This window comes from Pantherophis guttatus, chromosome 3 (assembly GCF_059756535.1).
Source record: "Pantherophis guttatus breed Tessera chromosome 3, ASM5975653v1, whole genome shotgun sequence".
Lineage (NCBI taxonomy): Eukaryota > Metazoa > Chordata > Lepidosauria > Squamata > Colubridae > Pantherophis > Pantherophis guttatus.
In genome coordinates this window covers 215,361,766-215,380,553 of record NC_142065.1, presented here as the reverse complement: position 1 = coordinate 215,380,553, position 18,788 = coordinate 215,361,766, and the positions used below count along the sequence as shown (strand labels likewise).

The 18,788-nt window shown below is 55.7% G+C and overlaps 2 protein-coding genes across 3 annotated transcripts; one reads left to right on the top strand and one right to left on the bottom strand.

Moving 5' to 3' along the window:
• The first annotated feature begins 1,205 nt into the window (after positions 1–1,205).
• On the top strand, positions 1,206–4,312 carry CYC1 (cytochrome c1). The gene is made up of 7 exons (XM_034420042.3): positions 1,206–1,381; positions 2,279–2,472; positions 2,896–3,022; positions 3,258–3,415; positions 3,519–3,679; positions 3,755–3,855; positions 3,994–4,312. The coding sequence occupies exons 1-7, from the start codon at positions 1,289–1,291 to the stop codon at positions 4,096–4,098; spliced, it is 939 nt and encodes a 312-aa protein (XP_034275933.1). The 5' UTR covers positions 1,206–1,288; the 3' UTR covers positions 4,099–4,312.
• Positions 4,313–4,446: 134 nt separating this feature from the next.
• SHARPIN (SHANK associated RH domain interactor) lies at positions 4,447–18,031 on the bottom strand. 2 transcript variants are annotated; one of them, XM_034420015.2, is made up of 14 exons: positions 17,615–18,031; positions 17,334–17,508; positions 16,720–16,803; positions 13,475–13,616; positions 13,294–13,384; positions 12,862–13,132; positions 12,616–12,752; positions 12,295–12,468; positions 7,206–7,366; positions 6,997–7,108; positions 6,675–6,854; positions 6,149–6,247; positions 5,879–6,022; positions 4,447–5,009 (listed from the first exon to the last, which is right to left on the bottom strand). In XM_034420015.2, exons 1-14 carry the CDS (start codon positions 17,822–17,824, stop codon positions 4,929–4,931), a joined length of 2,061 nt encoding a protein of 686 aa, XP_034275906.1. In that variant the 5' UTR covers positions 17,825–18,031; the 3' UTR covers positions 4,447–4,928. The 2 variants fall into 2 exon arrangements, with proteins under 2 accessions (XP_034275906.1, XP_034275907.1); XM_034420016.2 differs by having other exon boundaries at positions 13,475–13,613; positions 17,615–17,876.
• Positions 18,032–18,788: the final 757 nt, after the last annotated feature.

Below are 18,788 nucleotides of genomic sequence, written 5' to 3'. Positions count from 1 at the left end.
GGCTCTAGGCAGTGGTGAAATCGGGCTGGATCTATCCGGCTCGCGCAAACCGGTAGCGCCGGCGGAGGGAGGCTCTGCCCACTCGCCGGGACGTCTTTACATCTTGTTTTTGAACCTCTGTGCGCACGCGCTCCGTTTCCCGAACCTCTAGCAAAGGTAAGTGGATTTCACCGCTAACTTCAGGCCATTGCAACACTGAAGCTGTGGAAGGTGAAGGCCGGGACCGGGTTCTTGAACAATGAACTCAGAAGAAGGAAATTTAACTTGAAACAATGGGCGCTATCCGACAAAATGAAATTTAATGTGGAGAAAAGCAAGGTTTTACACCTAGTCTGGAAAAACCAAAGGGACAAGCACAGATTAGGCAAAATCCGGGTCAAAAACAGTAACTGTGAGAGGGACCTGGGAGTCACAGTGGACGATCCCTTAAACAGGAGCCAGGCGTGTGCGGCAGCAGCCAAAAAAGCTGATACAATCCTTGATCGTATAACTGGGTATAGAATCAAAATTGCTTAATAAAGCCTTAGTAAGACCACATCTGGAATCCTGCATCCAGTTTTGGTCACTATGCTACAAAAAAGATGTTGAGACTGGAAAAACTGCAGAGAAAAGCAACTAGGATGATCAAAGGCCTGGAGACAAAACGTATGAAGAACGGTGGCGGGATTTGGGTTTGGATAGTTTAGAGAAAAAAAGGACCAGGGGAGACATGAGAGAAGTCTTCCAGTATTTGAGGGGCTGCCCCAAAGAAGAGGCGGTCAACCTCTTCTCCAAAGCCCCTGAAGGCAGGACAAGAAGCAATGGGTGGAAACTAACCCAGGAGAGAAGCAACCTGCAACAGGAGGAGAAATTTCCTGAGAGAACAATTAACCAGTGGAACAGCTTGCCACTAGAAGTTATGAATGCTCCCAACACTGGAAGTTTTCAAGAAGACGTCTGTCTGAAATGGTGCAGGGTCTCCTGCAAGGGGTTGAACGGATGACCTCTGATGGCCCCTTAGCTGATCGGTTTGGGTTTCGCCCTGCCTCCTGGCGGCAATGAGGGAATCGCTGCAGGCCCGCGAGCAGGAGGCTGTGAGGGGGGGTCTACTCTTGACGATTCGTAGGTCTGCTTGGCGCCCGAAGGAGCCTCGCGTCACGTGCCCTGCGGAGACCGGCGCGTCGCCGCTCTAGCCCACCGCAGCCGGGTAGGGCGTCGCTCGGAGGGCCGGAAGCGGCGGAAGGCTACGCTTGCACTTCCGCCGCGCGGCGCCTTGTGGGAAAGCTGTCTCGCCTCGGCTCCCCCCAAGATGGCTGCGGTGGCGGCGGCGGCGGCGCGGAGCCTGGCGCGTTCCCGGGGGCGCTTCCTCGTCCCGACCCTGCCCGGCGGCCCTCATCCGCGGGTATGGCGAGGCGGCCGGGCGGCGCGCGCGCCGGTTCTCCCCGTCCCGGTCGGGCTCCGTTCGCGTCCCGCCGGCCGCCCCAAGGTCACCCCGCTCCTCCACCGGCCGCCCCCGGCCCCACCCCCCGGCCCTCCGCCCGCGGGCCCGGCTGCTCCACTGCGGCGCCCCGGAGGACGCGAGCGGGAGGGAACCGGCCCGCTGCCGGGAGGAAGGGTGGGAGGCTCGCCCTTTGCCGGGCGCCCAGCGGGATGCGGCATCGGGCGGCCGCTCCGGATTGGCCGCCTGCGGAGAGTCCGGTGGGGAATCGCGGGCAGGGAGGCCGGGCAGCCCCCCTTTTCGGCCCCTTCAGCTTCAGAAGCTCCAACGCCGGGCGGGAGATTGGGAAGCAGGTCGAGAGCCCCCCCCCACTTCCCCTCCCCTCCCCCGTGGCAGGTTTTGCAGCCCCCCCCTCCTCCTCCCTGGCCAAGAGACCCCTCCCCCCACTAGCTGGGGTGGCATTTTGGAGCTCTGAATTGCCCCCCTGCGCTTCTCAGCCTTGGCAGCTTGGAGGATGGGCGGCTGGGGAACTGTGGGAGTTGTAGTCCACCCATCTTCAGGCTGCCAAGGTTGAGAAACGCTGGTCTGGCCTAATTTGTGCAGAAAGTGGGAACTCTGCAGGGTATATCAGAGGGGCGGGTGTGTGTGTGTGTGTGTGTGTGTGCTATTCATTCAGAACAGTCAGCCGTAATTCTTGGGAAGCCGGAGATGGAGGAATCCAGCAAAGCAGCGGACTCAAGGGTACAACAGGGACAGGCCTGTTGGGAGTTTCTGCTGTATTTGCCAATGCCTTCGGAGGACTTGGAGAACCGAGGCCCCATTTCGCTTGCAGGAGATCCGCTCAGTTGCCTTTCTTTGCAGGCCAACGTGGCATCCCTGGCGGGTCTGTCCCGGGGCAAGAGGGTAGCCCTTGGCGCTCTGGGCGTTCTGACAGTCGGCGGGGCAGGGCTTGCCTGGGCCCTTCAGAGCTCTGTGAATGCCTCGGAATTGGAGCTTCATCCACCCAGTTACCCCTGGAGCCACAATGGCCTCCTGACTGCACTGGATCACAGCAGGTGAGTGGTGTCATAGCCCAACAAAGTTCGCTGGGGGTCCTGTTTGAGTTTGCTTTTCCCCCTCTGGTTAGGAAGCAGCTGCCAGACTTTCTCATGTCCCGTCCTGTCCGATAGCCCTAAGTCCTTTAGCTGGCTCCACTTCCTTTGCTGCTCCTGCACCCGTGTTCTGCCTGCCTGCAGTCCAGACATTTTTGAGCTCTCTTGGTCCTCTGCTTGGTCCAGCTGTCTCCCTCCAGTAGCATTGGGCATACCAGGCCAATTCAGATGAATCCTGGTCTTTGGCAGTGCCATTCCCCCACCAGAGGAAACCGGATGTTCCTGGGTTCCTGCGCTTGCCTGTCTGCTTTCTGTTTCAATGGCTGGCTTGTTAGAAAGCAGTGCTTTGCGAGGCTCGTGACCTGAAGGAAACATTCATGTCCACAGCATCCGACGTGGCTACCAGGTATACAAGCAGGTGTGCTCCGCTTGCCACAGCATGGAGTACTTGTCCTTTCGCAACCTTGTGGGTGCTACCCACACTGAAGAAGAAGCCAAGGTCCTGGCTGAGGAGGTAAGCAAAGCGTGAAGTTGACCACAGGGAGATGACCCTGGTTCAGATGTCATGGGCACTGCTCCGGACTGCCTCATGTGGTTCATGCCTTCGAGAGGCTGGCTACGGGGCTGGTGGCCTTGTCATGGTTATGGTCGGCAGCTGAGGTGGTGATGGAGGGAGGTGGACAAAATAGCTGGTCCTTCTCTGGGGAAGGTGGAGGATTGCCAAGCAAGGCTGGCCTCTCACCCTTTAGGTGGAGGTGCAGGATGGACCCAATGAGAACGGCGAGATGTATACGCGGTCTGGCAAGCTGTTTGATCGCTTCCCCAACCCTTACCCCAACGCTGAAGCGGCGCGGGCAGCGAACAACGGGGCCCTACCTCCTGACCTCAGCCTCATTCTCAAAGCCAGGTAATCCTGCCTGAGGTGGGGCCTGGGCACAGCTTGGCGGTTGGCACTGCCAAGCAGAGGAGAGGCTTGGAGAAGCTGGGCCCTCATTTCCCTTCCCTTTCAGGGATGGGGGTGAGGACTATGTCTATTCCCTTCTCACTGGCTACTGCGACCCCCCTGCTGGCGTGACTATACGAGAGGGACTTTATTACAACCCCTACTTCACTGGACAAGCAATAGCTATGGCTCCTCCGATCTACAACGATATTCTGGAATACGATGACGGTGAGTGGGCTTGAGGGTGGCAGGAGGCCATTTCCTTGACTGGGCTGGAGGTCACTTGGGTCTGCTCCTTTACAGGTACGCCTGCCACCATGTCGCAGGTTGCAAAAGACGTCTGCACCTTCTTACGATGGGCAGGAGAACCAGAATTTGATGACCGCAAGCGGCTAGGCCTCAAGGTGCGTGTTGTCTGCTGGTAGTGGTCTGATGGGCCAGATGTAGCCAGGAGCTGCTGCTTTCCTGGTGGGGCAGAGCATACCGGCTGCTGGGCTGTGCATGGGGACAACTCCATGACAGTCTCTCCTCTCTTCACACAGACAGTACTGATTGCATCCGTGGTGATACCCTTCGTGTACTTGATGACAAAGCACAAGTTTTCGGTTGCGCTGAGCAGGAAAATGTTCTACCAGCGTCGTGACTGACCTCTGGATGAGGCAGACCCGCCTCCATTGACAGAGCACTGATGGCGCTTCGTCCTTCATGTGGCTGGGCGGTGGGGCGGGATGGCCGCTTCTCCCGAGTGCACTGGCTGCTATTTAATGTCTCTCGCCATTCATCCAGTCGCTCTCGCAGCCTTGGCAAGAGGACCCTGGGGTAAGGGGTGGCAGGCACCCAATAAACGTGTTTCTTCAACCAGATGGTAGTTGCTTTCTTGAGGCGCAGAGTCCTCTCAGCCTGGAGGCCCTCTGGCCTAAGTTGCGGCCATTCTTGCCCCTCCCCCACCCCTGGCAATTCTTCCTCGGCCCTGAAAAGAATCACCGGCTCAAGGCTGGCGTGTGTTCCTTTTATTGGGAAGGTTCTCTCCCTCTGTGCGGCAACATAGAGCGGGAGTCTCTCCACTGGTTTCACTCTCGAATAGTTATGCCTTGGTTGCCCAGAAGTATCAGTTAAAGACTGGGGGGGTGGGGGTGGGGTGCCTTTGGAATCAAGAAATTTGAGGGAGGGAGAGACCCACCTGTTTTTCTGACTCTTCCGCTGCAAGTGAAGTCAGAAAGACATCCTGGGTTGCTGCCTTTCAAGCTGGGTGCAGAGCCTCAGGCCCTGGGCAGGTAACACAGCATCTACCAGAGCTGCAAAGTGTTGCATGTTTTTACCCGTCTTGTAGTCAGAAGTCCAGGATGCAGGACAGGAAGACCCAAGTAGGGAAACACCTCCTCCCCCCTAAGAAAGCAGGCTTGACCCCAATGGAGCTGTTGAGATGTGGGGGTGGGGGTGGGGGTGGGGTGCCTGCCCGCTTCCTCTTGCCAAGCGCTCAGTGACAGTTCTGGCACAGCCGGTGGCATCTCTCTCCGTTCACGTTGCACCGGCAGCCCCCGCTGATGTCACCGTGGCCCTGCAAGAAAGGGGTGAGTGGGGTGACCTTCCTTTCCAGCCTCCTCCTGCCCCTCTATGACACCAGAGTTGGACCCCACCAGCTTCCCCCTCCCACCAGCCCCTTTGCGTTCTGCGGCTGCCTCCCTGGGAGACGCTGAGGCTCGGTGCTTTTCCAAAGTCTACCATCTTCCCGAGTCCTGAGCTTCAGAGGCCGTGGGCATCCCAGCCCCTGCCTACTTTGGGTCAGGTGATCCGATGGGGCTCAGATGAAGACGCTTTGGCAATTGACTGAAAAAAGCCAGGTGGCAACGGGGCCCTGCCAGCCTTTGGGGGGGCAGAAAGCAACTCGGGAGATCTAAAGCCAGAGCCAGAGGCCCTGCTTGGCTCCCTAACTCCTAGGCTCTCCAGGGGAGGGCTGGGTGCGGCAGCTCTTCCCAGAGGCCTGCTTGGGCAGGCGCACCAGAGGACCTGCTGGCCAAGGTGCACTCCCAAGAAGGCTGCCTCCTGGGCTGCTGGTGTCCTTTCAGAGCTCAGAGTATCAGACAAGCTGGTCAGAAGGGGCAGGTGTTTCTTTGGTTCAGGTCTGTCTGTTCCTCGTGTTCGCGTGTGCGCACACACAGTCCTGCCTTCTAAAATGCGGAAATGGCCAATTATTACAAGAATTCCACACAGCCGGAACAAAGCAGGACCCCTGCGGGCTTCCGGAGGACAGCCAGGCCCAAGGCCAGCGCAGGCAGGGGCCAGATGGGGAGAGGGCTAAGGAAGCACATGTCCAGGGAACCTGGCCTGCTCTCTGGGAATGTCCTTCCTTAGCCCCCTCCCCAGCAGGCCGACCTTGGGAAGTGGGCTGGCTCTCCTTGCCTTCTCCCCGCTCTTGAGGACACCTACCCCTGGCCCCCAGCGTGGCCCCTTGGTCACCCAGCAGATCTCTGTCTGGCAGACGGGGCATCTGATCCAGTCACAGCCGCCCTTCTTCTGCACCACGATGCGGCATGCGGGGCAATGCATGGCCTCCCCCAGCTGCACCAGCGTCTGCCGGGACAAGGACACTTGTCAGCTGCTCGGAAGACATAGGCTCCAAAATGCAAGGGGGGGGGAGCGGGGGCTGGGTGCACACTGAAGACGGGCTGCCTTTCTTGGCGAAGGAGCTGGTCTCACCTTCAGCATGTTGTTAGTCTCTCGGGCAGCAGCATCGTTGTGAGCCTGGGACTTTAACTTGTCCTGGTACTGCTTGCAGTTCATGCCCTCGTGAATGGCCTGTGGGCAGAGGCAGCTTCAGGCTGGGCCCTTCCACCCTGCAAGGCCCCTTCTGGCCCCCCCTCTGGAACAGCAAGCAAACAGCTGGCCCCTGCTTTCAGTGACAGCTGGCCAGCAAGCTTCAGGCGGGCTCCTCCGTCAGGGCACTGCTCTGCTGGGCAGAGGGCCACAACTCTGCCTGGTTCCACTGTCTTGGACCCGGGGCCGTAGGAGCCAGCCTTCCTTGCCACAGGAGGAGGAACGGGAGAACGAAAGGGGGATTTGTGTTTCCGGCTGCCGGTCTCATGGCAGGAGTCTAGAAAGGGCAGTTGAAGGGTGCAAATTCAGGGTGCCCCCCCTCCTGCCAGCGTTCCCCCTACTGAGTCTCGCTCCCAGGCGAAGCGGGGATGGGGGGTGGGGTGTCTAAGGCATTGTCCACTGGGCCCACCTTGCAGACGAGGCAGTTCAGAGCCCAGCAAATGGGGCAGCGGAACTCATTTACGTCGTCCTCATAGACACACCACCCGAGGCAATCGGCTGTCCGGCAGTGGTAGCTGTTCTGCGCCCGGCTCTCGGCCACCGCCAGCCGCCGCTCCAGGAAGCGCTCATACTCTGCCCAGGTCACCAGCTGCAGGGGAGGGGGGGCTGGCTCAGAGCCCTGCTGAAAGCAGGGGCGGCTTCCCCCCTCCATAGGTTCCCTTCTCCTCCTCCTCCTCCTCCTCCTCCCCCCAAGGCAGGGCTCCCCTGGCAGCTTCCCAGTCCGGACTCACCGCCCGTATCTCCCTGTCTTGAAGGTGGCTGGTGCAGGCGTAGGAATCGTCCCGAAAGGGACAGGACACCTGGGGGTCCTGGCTGCAGTTGACCAGCTGGCGCAGGCAGTCTCTGCAGGAGGAGAGGGCAGCTCAGAGAGCGGCTGGAGGGGAGGCCCAGCCCAACCCTAACCCTCCTCCCTCCTCTTCCTCCAGGCAAAGCGCCTCACCTGCAGAAGCTGTGCAGACACTCCCTCAGCAGCACCCCGTTGCCAGGCTCCACCTTCAGGTAGCAGATCCGGCACTCCATCTCCTGCTGGTTGGGCACCAGGGCCTCTTCCTCCAGCTGGCACAGCTGCTGGAAATTCTGCAGCCGCTCCTGCTCCATGGCCTGCAGGAGGAAGGGCAGGAAGCTGGGCTCGGCAGCTGGCAGAAAAGGGGGCCCTTTGGGAGCTAGGCAGAGGCCTGAGGCAGAGCACCCCATGAGCAGAGCCTGAGGTTGGTGAAAGAAAGGGGGGATGAAGGCACCAGCTCTGACAGCTCTCTGAGCGGAACCCCTGGAAATGTTATTGGCACAGCTACATGAAATAGCCCTCTGTCACAGAAGGCACTGCGAGGGCACAGGGTGAGGGCAGCACAGCTGAGAAACAGGGATGTCTTTGTGGCCTTGGCAGCTGAAGCTGCTGGGAAGACAACGGAGCCACCCTTGAGGGCACTTCAGTCCTTGCTGTCCCTCCCCAACCCCCGCAGGCCATCCTCCTGCAGTGTGTCCCTGCTGACCAGATGGTCTCTCTGCCCCTCTGGCACCATACCTGTCGGATGCTAGGAGGCAAAAGATTTTGCCAGTGGGGTCTACAACATTCACAGCCCAGCCCGGCCAGAGTCTCTGCCTTTGAGGAGGTTCCTTCTTTGCAAGCAGTGAGGAAGAAAGGGGTCCCAGCTTTTTCTGCAGCAGCTTCACAAATTAAATCTTCCCACCGCCCTTAAGAGGATGAGGAAGCTGCACTGTTGTTTACCATAGCCCTTCGCTGTTATTTTAAGTGCTGCTTATTTGACAGTGAATCCTTTAGTCACCTTTCAAACCCACTCGCTCCCTGTAAAGCTAGCCTGAGGCAGCTGAACTCCAGACAGAAGCACCAAAATGAGAACGCTCAATAAAATATACGTATCTGGATACTGTAAGGTGAACCAATAGCATCAGAAGAGGCAACAGAATTCACAACTGCCCCCTAAACATGGGAAACACGTCCCAGGGAGCAGCCTTAAACCAGAAGAGCCTCGTTGGGGAAGGTCTGAGCACAGGACAAAGTTGGCTGTGAAGCCATAACCAACCAACCGGTGACATTCTCTACAAAATCTCAAAACAATGTTGCAGGATCATTGGAGGAAAGCTGGGGTTCACAGCGGACCGGCTGAAGAAGAGCCTACAACGAAGGCAATTGCCCTGGCTGGGCAGATTGAGGGGTCCCTTGAAGGATTTAGTGCCAAGCGCCTAAAAAGGAGCAACCAGCGCAGGGGGTCTCAGCTGCCCAGCCCCCATTATGCCCCACCACGGAATCCAACCCATCTCCAATGGCTGCCCCCAGTGCATGTCTTGATAGGAGCCAGGCAAGGGCCCCTTCCCCAGGCAGCCCCTTGACCCCGAGGGTCCAGGATTCCCCTCTGCAAAGGGTTCATCCTTGTAACCCTGGTACTTTTCATGACAGACACTGGGGAAGCCTTCAGCCTCCAAAACGTCAATGGGAAAGGCCCTCTGATCTAGAACAACTCGTTCCTGGGCACCAGAAGGTTGAACACACCTTCAGTGGACGGCCTCCCTTCCCATTGAAAGAAATGGTGAAGTCACAGAGTTTATGCAAAAGATTCCCAAGCTCCATTTCTGGCAGAGAAGGCAGGTTCAGGATGTGCTCCAAGGGCTTTCACATCCTGTGGTTGCCTCCTTGAACACTTTGGGCTGCACAATAATTGCTGTTTTTGCCGGGTCAAACAAGCCAATTGTGGTCTGGATGTTGCCAATCCCGGTGGATGGGTGACCTAATTTGGTAAGTGTGCTCATATGGCATTGACAAGGTATGGTTTGTCCAGGACTCAGCTCTGCTGGCGAAGACTGGGCTCGTCCAACATCTCAACAGACAAAATGGATCTTGAACTGATCTGAAGTCAAGCAGGATAAACGTCTCCCAGGGCAGCGGATCCTGCATTTGACTCTTCTGGCTCTGGAGCCATCTCTTTGGATTGAGGGGTTTCATATATTGCTACTGCAGGCTTTCCATTCTTAAAAAATGCACATGTTTTCCTGCAGAATACCTTTATTTAAAAAAGCAATAGGGTCGCTTATATTTTGAGAACTACAGGAAGCCAAGCAGCCGTGCTTTCTGCCAGTGCTAGCTGTAGCCTCTTCCTGGGCCCCTGGCAACTCAGGGCTGTTCAGAAGGGCCCAACCTGCACAGCGACCGAGGACGGATGCTCCCCCCCGTTGCATTTTGCTCCCCGAGGCCAGGCTGGTCTACTCAGAAGCATCTTTCAGGCAGTGCAGAAGCTCCTGTACACTTTTGCCACTTGGCTGTGAAACACAGATTACATCCTAGACTGTAAACCCAGGGAATGGCAAAGGGGGGGGGGCGCGGAGGGCACAGAAAGCAAAGATGTTGGGAGGTTTTATTTATGCAGGAGAAGAGGAAGGACTCAGAGACTTCGTACCCACAAGAGGAAACCACACGCTGATTCAAGAGCTGTGATGAAGGGACTCTGGGCTTTTCTGGGGGGGGGGGCTCCACCCTCCCTCTTCCCACTTCATTCCCCTTCTGCCCCAGTAGGTACAGAGGGAGCCCCCACGAGGATTTCTGCACAGGAGCCCAGCCACCAAAACAAGCCACACAATTCCCTCGGGTGATGCCAGCCTCGATGAGGGAGGGAACCAGGGGCCTTTCAAGCTCCAGGGGGCAGCAAGGGGCCTCCTCAGAAGATGACCCTGAATCTAATGTGGCCCCTCTCACAGGGGGCCTCTTTGCTCCCCAGACATTCTCCAGAGGGAATTTCACACAAGGACTCCCCCCACCACACACACAGCTGTTTTTTGGGGGAGGGGTGTAATCTCCCACTCCCTGGCTCAGTCAAGAAAGCAACACGATTCACAGGATGGGCCACTTGGCCCAAAGTCATCCTTTAATGCAACAAGGTCTCCAATTCATTTCAAAACTTCAAATGTTCAAATACAAGATGCAGAAATTAACCCATCTCAGAACGGTCCCCAAAGCCACGTTTAATGAAGGACTTGGAAGCCGCTTATTCTCTACAATTCATCCCTCTGCTGATGCTCACCGGCAGGCAGGCTGGGCCCAAGCACCCCAAGAAAAGGTCCCCTCGTCCTGGGGCTCCCCAGCTTGGGACACATTCGGTAACGCCTGGCCCCTGCGGGCTACTGGCTCTCAGCCAATCTGTCTCCCGCCAAGAAACCTGGCCAAAGGACAACCTTGTAACTTTCTGAAGCGCCACCCCCAGAGGGGAACTGGAAGAATTCAACGGGGCACCTCTGTTTCCAGCATCCCTCTCGCACCCCACACAGCCTAATCATCAGGCTGCTCCTTGGGCAGGGCTGCTCCCAGTGCAGAGACCGGCCTGTCAAAGCTCCCTGCCCAGCAGCTCCACAAGGCAATTGGGGAGGGAGGCAGGGAGGACCTTCAACCGAAGCCTCAGTCCCCACCAGCAGCCAGAGTAGCCCTCCACCCAGAACGACCCTTGCTGCTCTGGCCTGCTCCACCCTCTGGCCCTCTCAATCTCCGCCCCAGAGAGGGAACTGGGTGGAGAAGAGGCCTGTCCTCCCGCTTCCTTTGGCTGTAACTTGGCCCCCCAGTAAGTTCCCAATCCCAACAGGGAACAGCAACCCTGGCCTGAATCTTTGGGTAAAGGGCCAAGCTTAGCCCCCACCCTCCTCAGGGCCATGCCCGTTTCTCTCTCTCTCTGCTGCCTGCCTCAGTCGGGGCAAGAGCCTGTCGTGCCAGAGGAGCTGGGCAGGGCTGCGAGTGCAGCTACGAGAAATCCGAGGAGAGGTGGATGAATTCGTCCAGGGGCCCAAGGTTGTGAGCATAGGGCACAGCTGGACTGTCTTCTCTCCTTCCCTTTTCCTGCCACAAGAGAAAAAAGAAAGAAGAGAAGAGAGTCATCAAGGGCACGTGAATTGCCGTCTCCCCCTCACTTTTCGCCCCCTCCCCACAAGTCTGGTTGGGGGCCACAATCACCCTGGAAACCTCAAAGACGGAGAAATTCTTGCAGGGTAGAGGATGCCGCAGAAAAGTAAAAATAAAAAAAACAAAGTAGAAGGCTTCTACAAAAGTGTAACAGAAATGGGAAAGGTCACTTTTATAAAAGCAACAGGACTTATAAAAAGACAAAGTGTATATGGCATTTCTAATTTTACACCGGAAGCTTTAATAATACACAACACTCATCTACATCAGTGCTTACGAGTCACGTAAAGAGTCCCGAGTTCTGTGCAGTCCCACTAAAGGAGACCAACCCACACCTGAAACTGGCTGGCTCAGCCCTCTTTCCCCACCACGGAGCCTTCACCTCCCCTAACTTCTCTGCCATGGCCACCGGGGTGCTATACCTCTTCCTGAGCCTGTTGAATCAGGCAACTATGTCCCCCCCCTCCCTCCGGCTGACATTCCAACCCATCCTCCCCACCCACCCCCGACCCTCTGTGCACTGTCCCTGAAAGGGGGCTAGAAGCTGCCTCCAGGGATGCCGGCAGGGAGAAAGGCCTGGACTGGTTGCAGTTGCTCCCCAGACACAATGATATCTGGGGTGGAAACCGATTGTGACAAATTGTGCACGGCAGAGCCGATGCTGCTCCCAGGAAGAAACTTGCAGACATTAAGATCTGCATAAGGGGAGGCCCTTCTGAAGGGGGGGGGGCTGTGGCCCAACCACGCTGTCCACCCTCCCACCGGAGAGGGCTGGGAAGTGCTCCCAGGTTTGCAAACCCTCCCTCTGGAGCTGGGCAATCACTGGTTGGATGTACTTTTACCACCTTGTAATTGTTGAAGGACCAGAGTCTTTAAGTAAATTCTAAATCTGTAATTTAAAGTTTTGAAATTCTGCATTTAAAAAAAAACAGCCCTGCATTTGCAGATGTGCAGCCTCTTCCAGGCCGAGTGGGAGCTGATTCAGCAAGACGTGCCTTAACAGGGTGAAAGGCCTGAGCCCAGGCAGACACAGGTTGCCAGCTCTAACAGTGCAAAAAAATGCTTCCAGCAGAGAGGAAGAGCCCCCCCCCCCGCCCCGCCAATTCTCCCACTCCCACTGCAAACAGCCTACCTTCTGGTACTGCAAGATGCCCTCCTTCTCCTGCTGGATCCGCCATAGTTCCACATCGTCCGGTCGGTAGCTCACAGGAACCATGTAACCAGCAGGGCGGTCAGTGCTGCACATTTCGCAGCCGGGGCGGGTGGGCTTGTTGATGAAGGTGCAGGTGGGACATGACCAGCCGGCCTGGGTGAAGGGAGAGGGAGCCCTGTCTCAGTGCCATCTGCCGGGCAGTGATGAGTCGAGGCTGCCCACAGGAGTGCAGGGCATATGGGCATGGCTCAGAGGTCAGCTGACTCAGGGGAGCCAACTCCTGCCATGCTGTCAACGTACCTGCACAGGAGAAGGGGGGGCAGCAGCTGGGATCGTGGGGGATTGAGTGCGACACGGAAGAATTTTACTCATATGCACAGAGTCCAGGAAGCGAGTGATCTCCCCAACATCTGACTGCCTGTTGAGGTCTTTCCCACCTGTGGGCAGAAAAGCACTGGGATCAGCCCGGCCACCTTCCAAGCAGGAAATGAAGGCCAGCAGTGGCGCTAAGTCATGGGAGGGGCAGGATATGTTTCCCCAGCTCACCTTTCTTCGGCAAAGAACCGGCGCTGCTTTTGTGCCTGCCGTCAGAGCTGCCAGGGATCGCTGAGGGGGGTGGCTGGAGCACCACCCAGTCCTTGTCCTCCTTGTAACGCTGCTCGGAGAGGTTGGCTCCCTTTGCTGAGAGCAAGTAGAGGAAGGCCGTATCGCCATCCTTCCGGATTCCATAGGACCCAACCGTTCGGTTGTCCACACATAGGCATTGCCCAATAATCCAGCGCTGAACAGTGGGGTGGAATCCATAATCCTGAAAGACCTGGTGGGCAAAGCAGGTAGGCACATGGGGGCAGCTCCAGTGCCTAAGCAGTCCTCCTACGCACGCTTTGCTGGACCATCAATCAAGCATTGCCCCACAACTGTGCCCAATGCCCCCTTTCCAGAGGCTGACCTGGAGGGAAGATGAAGCTAGTTGAGTACCTGGTGCCTGAGGGCGGCGATTGTGGTGTGCGTGTGGACCTGGGCTGTGATGCTGGCAGAACAGGAGGCGTCTTCCACGTGCACCTTCATGCTAAGAGGAAGCAGAGCTCGGTTAAAAAGGTGCCACTTGCAAAGCGAAGGACAGGAGCCCAACCAGAGGCCTCCCTCTCTTCTGACTCACCTGATCTGGCTGGCAGGATAGCAGGACTCCTTCAGCTGGATGCGCAGAGCAGTGTGCTGCTGCGCAAGCAAGGAAGCACACCGCATGGCCTCCTCCTCGTTTCCCAGTTCGATGGCTGCAGAAAGATGGAGCACCAAGTCTTCTGAGGAAGCAAGGAGGAGACTTGTTTATTTACTCTAGTTTTGGCTTGTACCTTGCTCACATTGTAGAAAGCAAATATTAAGCATCTTTGGTGAACTAAATAAATCGTAACAGGGAACTAAAGAAATAAAGAAGAAAAAAAAAGAAATGATGAGCCATAAAAAGGTTCCAACCCTCTCCAGAATAGCTGCATCTTCAACCTTTTCCTCCAGGGTCCCCTTGGACCAGCCTGAAGTATCCAGGATGACCGTACTAATGGACATGTTGCTGCCTCCAGCTCCCTTTATATCACCTGGAGGATTGGGAACCAGAAGCAGCTTTTCCCTGGATGATTTAATAGGTTGGGACCATTCAGGTGAAAACCAAGCTATAAAGATAAAAAACATGACCTTAAATTGCACCTAGATGCAATCCCCCATGATGGGACCCAGCCAGTCCATGGACTCTGCTGCTTTAAGCATCCAAGCAGTCTTTAGCTTCAGGTAACGCACAGTGCAGTGGTCTAAACAACTGGGGTTCCACCCAAAGGTGGGCAAAGGTTCCTGAGCCACAGTTTCCATCCCTTTCCAGCAGCAGCGGAGAATCCAGAGGGCACAACATCTTCCTTCAGGAGGGCTTGTGATCACCCAGAGGTAATATGGGCGCGAGTGGGGAGCCTTAATGGCCAAGCAGCGCTTCCGTCTTATCAGGGTTCAGTTTCAGCCCGTTCTACCCTCATCCAGACCCCGACAGCCTCCAGGCCCCAGACAATTCAGAGTGGGGATGTGAAGTCAGGTGTCACCTGCTTACTGATGATACTGAACCCCAAACAGGGGAGTGGGCTGACCCCCATGGAACCCTAATGTCAGGACCACCAAAATCACCTCTCTTCCCCACTGCAACTGATGGAGCCCATGTGGAGGAGTGGAACCTTTGCAAAACTGTAAGAAGGACCAATGCTGACTCAGTCTCTTATCCGAGTCCCACATGAACAGAGTTCAAGATACATCATGCAGTTTAAATAAAGTTTACAGTTCTCTATGATTTGGTTTTAGGTGTTGTGTCTGTTTTTAATCTGTATGTGCCTAGAGTAAGTAATGAATTGGCATTACAGGAAGAGTCATGTTAGTCTATGATAGCCCAAAATCAGAAGAAAACTGGTAGCCACTGTGTGCATTTGAAGAAGTGAGCTGTAGCTCATGAAGTTTAATGGTAGTTTACAGTTAGTTTTTAAAAAAACTTCTAGTAGAAAATGTGCTTTCTAAGTGTGGTTGTTGGTCTTGTAATTCTAAATACCCTGTTTCCCCGAAAATAAGACATCCCCTGATAATAAGCCCAATCGGGTTTTTGAGCACATGCTCTAAAATAAGCCTCCCCCTGAAAATAAGCCCTCCCAAAAAATATTTAAACACAGAACTGGAAATCAGGTAAGATGGCAAGAGGAGCCCCATCTTGTTTCACATGCCCCAAAATAGTAAGACCTCCCCAAAAATAAAGCCAAGCACTTATTTCGGGATTAAAAAAATATAAGACAAGGCCTTATTTTCGGGGAAACTCGGTAATAAACAAATGACTTCTCCAACATGCCCCCAGTCTCAAACTACATTCTCGGTGTAGGTGGCGTAGTGGTTAGAGTGCAGTACTGCAGGCTACTTCTGCTGCCTTCCAGCTGCCTGCAATTTGGCAGTTCAAATCTCACCAGGCTCAAGGTTGACTCAGCCTTCCATGCTTCCGAGATGGGTAAAATGAGGACTCAGATTGTTGGGGGCAAGAGGCTGACTCTGCAAACCGCTTAGAGAGGGCTGTAAAAACACTGTGAAGCGGTATATAAGTCTAAGTGCTATTGCTATTCTGTCAAAAGTTTGGTGACTAGATAATAGTTTATCCAACACCAATAGATTCAGGGAGGATCTTATCAGAAAGGAAGGAAAGAATCACAGCTTCTTTCAAAGCTGCTGGAAACTCCCCCTCCAATAATGGGGCAGTGATAGTTTCCACTGTCCTCAGTGGGCATGGGTGAAGTTCCCAGGTGGCAGAAGTTCATCTAGGTAGCCCTCTCACTGCTTCCTCAGAGGCCACACCCAAGGCAGAGTCCCAGTTAATGCAGCCAAGTGATGCCTTCATTGTCCTGAAAGATTTCACTAGTTAAAACTGGCCAATGGCTCTCCTGACCACAGTTTCCAAGTACTGACTCAGCAGGAGCTATGACTCCCAGAGAACCTTGAGATCAGACAAACGCCACCTTGATCTCACATAATTTGTTTCTGGATTAATAACCAGGATCAGTTTCAGAATTAATCACTCTAGATTAAGCCTTAATTAAATTAAGCCTCAGTGTTTCTTTCTTGTAAGCTTCTGAGACCTTACAAACGTCTGCTGTGATCCTTAACACACAACAGTTTGTTTAGTGACTGTTTGAAGTTACAAAGGCACTAAAAAAGTGATTTATGACCATTGCAGCATCCCCATGGTCATGTGATCATATTTCAAAAGCTTCGCAATTAACTCATATTTACGACCATTGCAATGATCCCCTTTTGCAACTCCTGGCAAGCAAAGTCAGTGGGGAAGCCAGATTCATTTAACAACCATGTTACTGACTAAACAACTGCAGTTGTCACTTAACATCTGAGGCAAGAAAGGTCATGAAATGGGGCAAAATTAACTTAACCACAGAAATTTGGGGCCCAAGTGCAGTGGTAAGTCAAGGGCTACCTGTATCTCCATTCAGTCTGGGTATCATTCTGCATATTGATGATACTGGACCCCAAACTTCCAAATGCACCCCCAGGTGCATGTATTAAATAAAACAGGGCAGATGGTCAACCTCCTCATCCCTCATGAATAGCAACAGGAACTGCCCACTGAAGTTGGGGAAAACAGTGCCAACGACTCCAAACCCTTGCAGACAAATCACAAAAATTCAAGCTATCGAGAGCTGCCAAGAGACCTAGCAAAATAAGAACTGCTGATATTTTTAAAAGGACACATTTTTTCTGTTTCCAAAATTTGGCATCACTGCATATATTTCAATTTAAGTATCTTGAACAGTCTGACAGCCTATAACAGATAAGTAGCACCCAGTCCACTTGTTGCCAGGTTATTAGGTGACAGCATGCGCTGACCTGTCTTTGCAGTCTCCGAAAGAAGAGAGGCAGCCAAAGGCTGGGAAGAGGGCCGTCCGGTGAGCCCATTGGTTCCTTCTGGAGCTGGAGAGAGAAAGCATTTTTCTTTTTGAGAAACCCAGGCTTTTTGGTGAGAGAGCAGACAGGCCCTGGCAACTGGCACAAACAGCCACAAGTCCTTCAGAGAGAGAAAACCCCCATAAATGAGCTGATTCCAACAGAGCAGAGCAAGTCCCCTCCCTTTAAACAAGCAGGTGGAATGGAGAATGTTTCTGGCAACAACTGTTTTGAAGAGTTTCCCACGGAAGATACCCTGAAAATCCAACAGGTCGCTAAGATAAGCGCCTGGATCCACCGGCAGAATTCGGCTTGAGCTTCTGCCTGGGAGAAACTGGAAGCCCCAAACCTCAGATATCAGCAGGCAACAAAACCTCCTCAGGCGGGAGCAGCTATCTGACCTCGACGCGGACCCCGCCCCCCCCCCGCCTTTGAGGGTGGCTTCCGCAGGCCTCCTTTCGCTCTGAAGGCGATCTGCTCCCCCGCCCGCGGACTGAGGCCTCCGGGCGGCCCCCTCGGGCGGAGGGCAGGGCAAGCCGGGCCCCTCCCTGACCGACCTTTGTGCACTTCGCGGAGGGAGCTGCTGACCACCGCCCACCAGGCCTGCGCCTCCTGCTCCTCCTCGAAGTGGAAGACCAGCGGGTCGTCGGGCCGCGCCAGGACCTTCAGCTCGTGGCAGGTGCCGCTCTTGGCCTCGTACGAGATCTCCTTCAGGCCGTACTCCACCAGGCTCTGCCGGGGAGGGGGAGGGGGAGGGGGGAGGGAGCGTCACTCGAGCCGCCCGGACGGCGCCCTCCCTCTCCCTCTCCCTGCCCTCCCGCCCCTCCCCCCTCCTCACCGTCTCAGGGCCCGAGTCGGGGCCGCCGCGCAGGCCGAGGCGGAAGCGCTCGGGGCCGGGAGCCGCGCTCAGCTGGAGCCGGAGCTGGCGCCGAGTGTCCCGGGCGCCAGGCGAGGACGAGGCCTGCGGCGGCCGCGGCACCCAGGCCCGCGCCGAGGCCAGCACCACCAGCCCGCCCGGCGCAGCGGCCGAGTCCGGCGCTGCCGCCATCGCGCCGCCGGAAGCGGAAGCCCCGGGCGCCAGCTTCCCGGAAGCGCGTCGACCTCTTCCGGCGGCCACCGCGGGGCACGACGGGAACCGTAGTCGCGCGCCCCGCCCACCGAGCCTGGAGGGAGGGGAGCTTGCGGCGTCCTTCGGCGGAAGTCCTCCGGCCGCCCCCCCCCCCCCCGGAGGAACCGACGCCGCCCAAGACCGCGGGGCGAGCCGGAAGGTGGCCGAAGGGAGCGCTCCCGCCCACCAGAGCCGCCTCTCCCGCTTCTCCTCAGGGCCGCCTCCATCGCTGGAGCCCCGAGGGAGGGCCGGGCCGGGCCCCGCACGGATGGGATGCCTCGCCTGGGCACCGAGTTCTGAGCAGCCGCCTCCAAGCCCAGGGGCATCGACACTAGTCCTCGACTTACCACACTTCGCTTAGTGACCGGAAAAAGTGACTTAGGACCGTTTCTCACACTTACGACCGTTGCAGCAACCCGGTGGTCACGTGATCAAAATTCAGACGTTCATATTTCTGATGGTTGCAGTGTCTCCGGATTCCCTTTTGCAACCTTCTGACAAGCAAAGTCCATGGAGAAACCAGATTCACTTAGCAACCGTGTTGCTAACTTAACAACCGTGGTGGTTGACGTTAAGTGTCATAAAGGTCATAAAATGGGACAAAACTCAAAACTTAACAGCTATCTCACTTAGCCACATAAATTTTAAGCTCAATTATGGTCACAAGTAGAGGACTGCCTATACTCTTCATCTCCTTCGTATCTTTGTTACGGGACTCTTCCAACTGGTTGTTGTCCAGATTTCCTGGCGTAGCACAGTTACAAACGTGGCTGCTGCTGTTTCTGTCTCCGTTGGCTCTTGTAGCCTTTTGAATTGGTGATGATGGCCGGACAGGGGTCTCTCTTGGTCTTCTAGGGCTTAGAGGCGTCTTCTGAAGCCTCTCTTGGGTGCTGACATCTCTGCT

What these genes read in the sequence shown, in the direction of transcription:
- SHARPIN (XM_034420015.2), bottom strand. Translation starts at nt 17,824, where the DNA reads ATGGCGGCAGCGCCGGACTCGGCCGCTGCGCCGGGCGGGCTGGTGGTG. An exon ending in CCCCCCCTTCTCCTGTGCAG is followed by an intron (nt 12,469 to 12,615) that starts GTACGTTGACAG and finishes CCCTTCACCCAG; the next exon opens with GCCGGCTGGTCATGTCCCAC. An exon ending in TGAACTGCCTCGTCTGCAAG is followed by an intron (nt 6,248 to 6,674) that starts GTGGGCCCAGTG and finishes CTCTGCCCACAG; the next exon opens with GCCATTCACGAGGGCATGAA.
- CYC1 (XM_034420042.3), top strand. Translation starts at nt 1,289, where the DNA reads ATGGCTGCGGTGGCGGCGGCGGCGGCGCGGAGCCTGGCGCGTTCCCGG. An exon ending in CCAAGGTCCTGGCTGAGGAG is followed by an intron (nt 3,023 to 3,257) that starts GTAAGCAAAGCG and finishes CTCACCCTTTAG; the next exon opens with GTGGAGGTGCAGGATGGACC. An exon ending in AGCCTCATTCTCAAAGCCAG is followed by an intron (nt 3,416 to 3,518) that starts GTAATCCTGCCT and finishes CTTCCCTTTCAG; the next exon opens with GGATGGGGGTGAGGACTATG.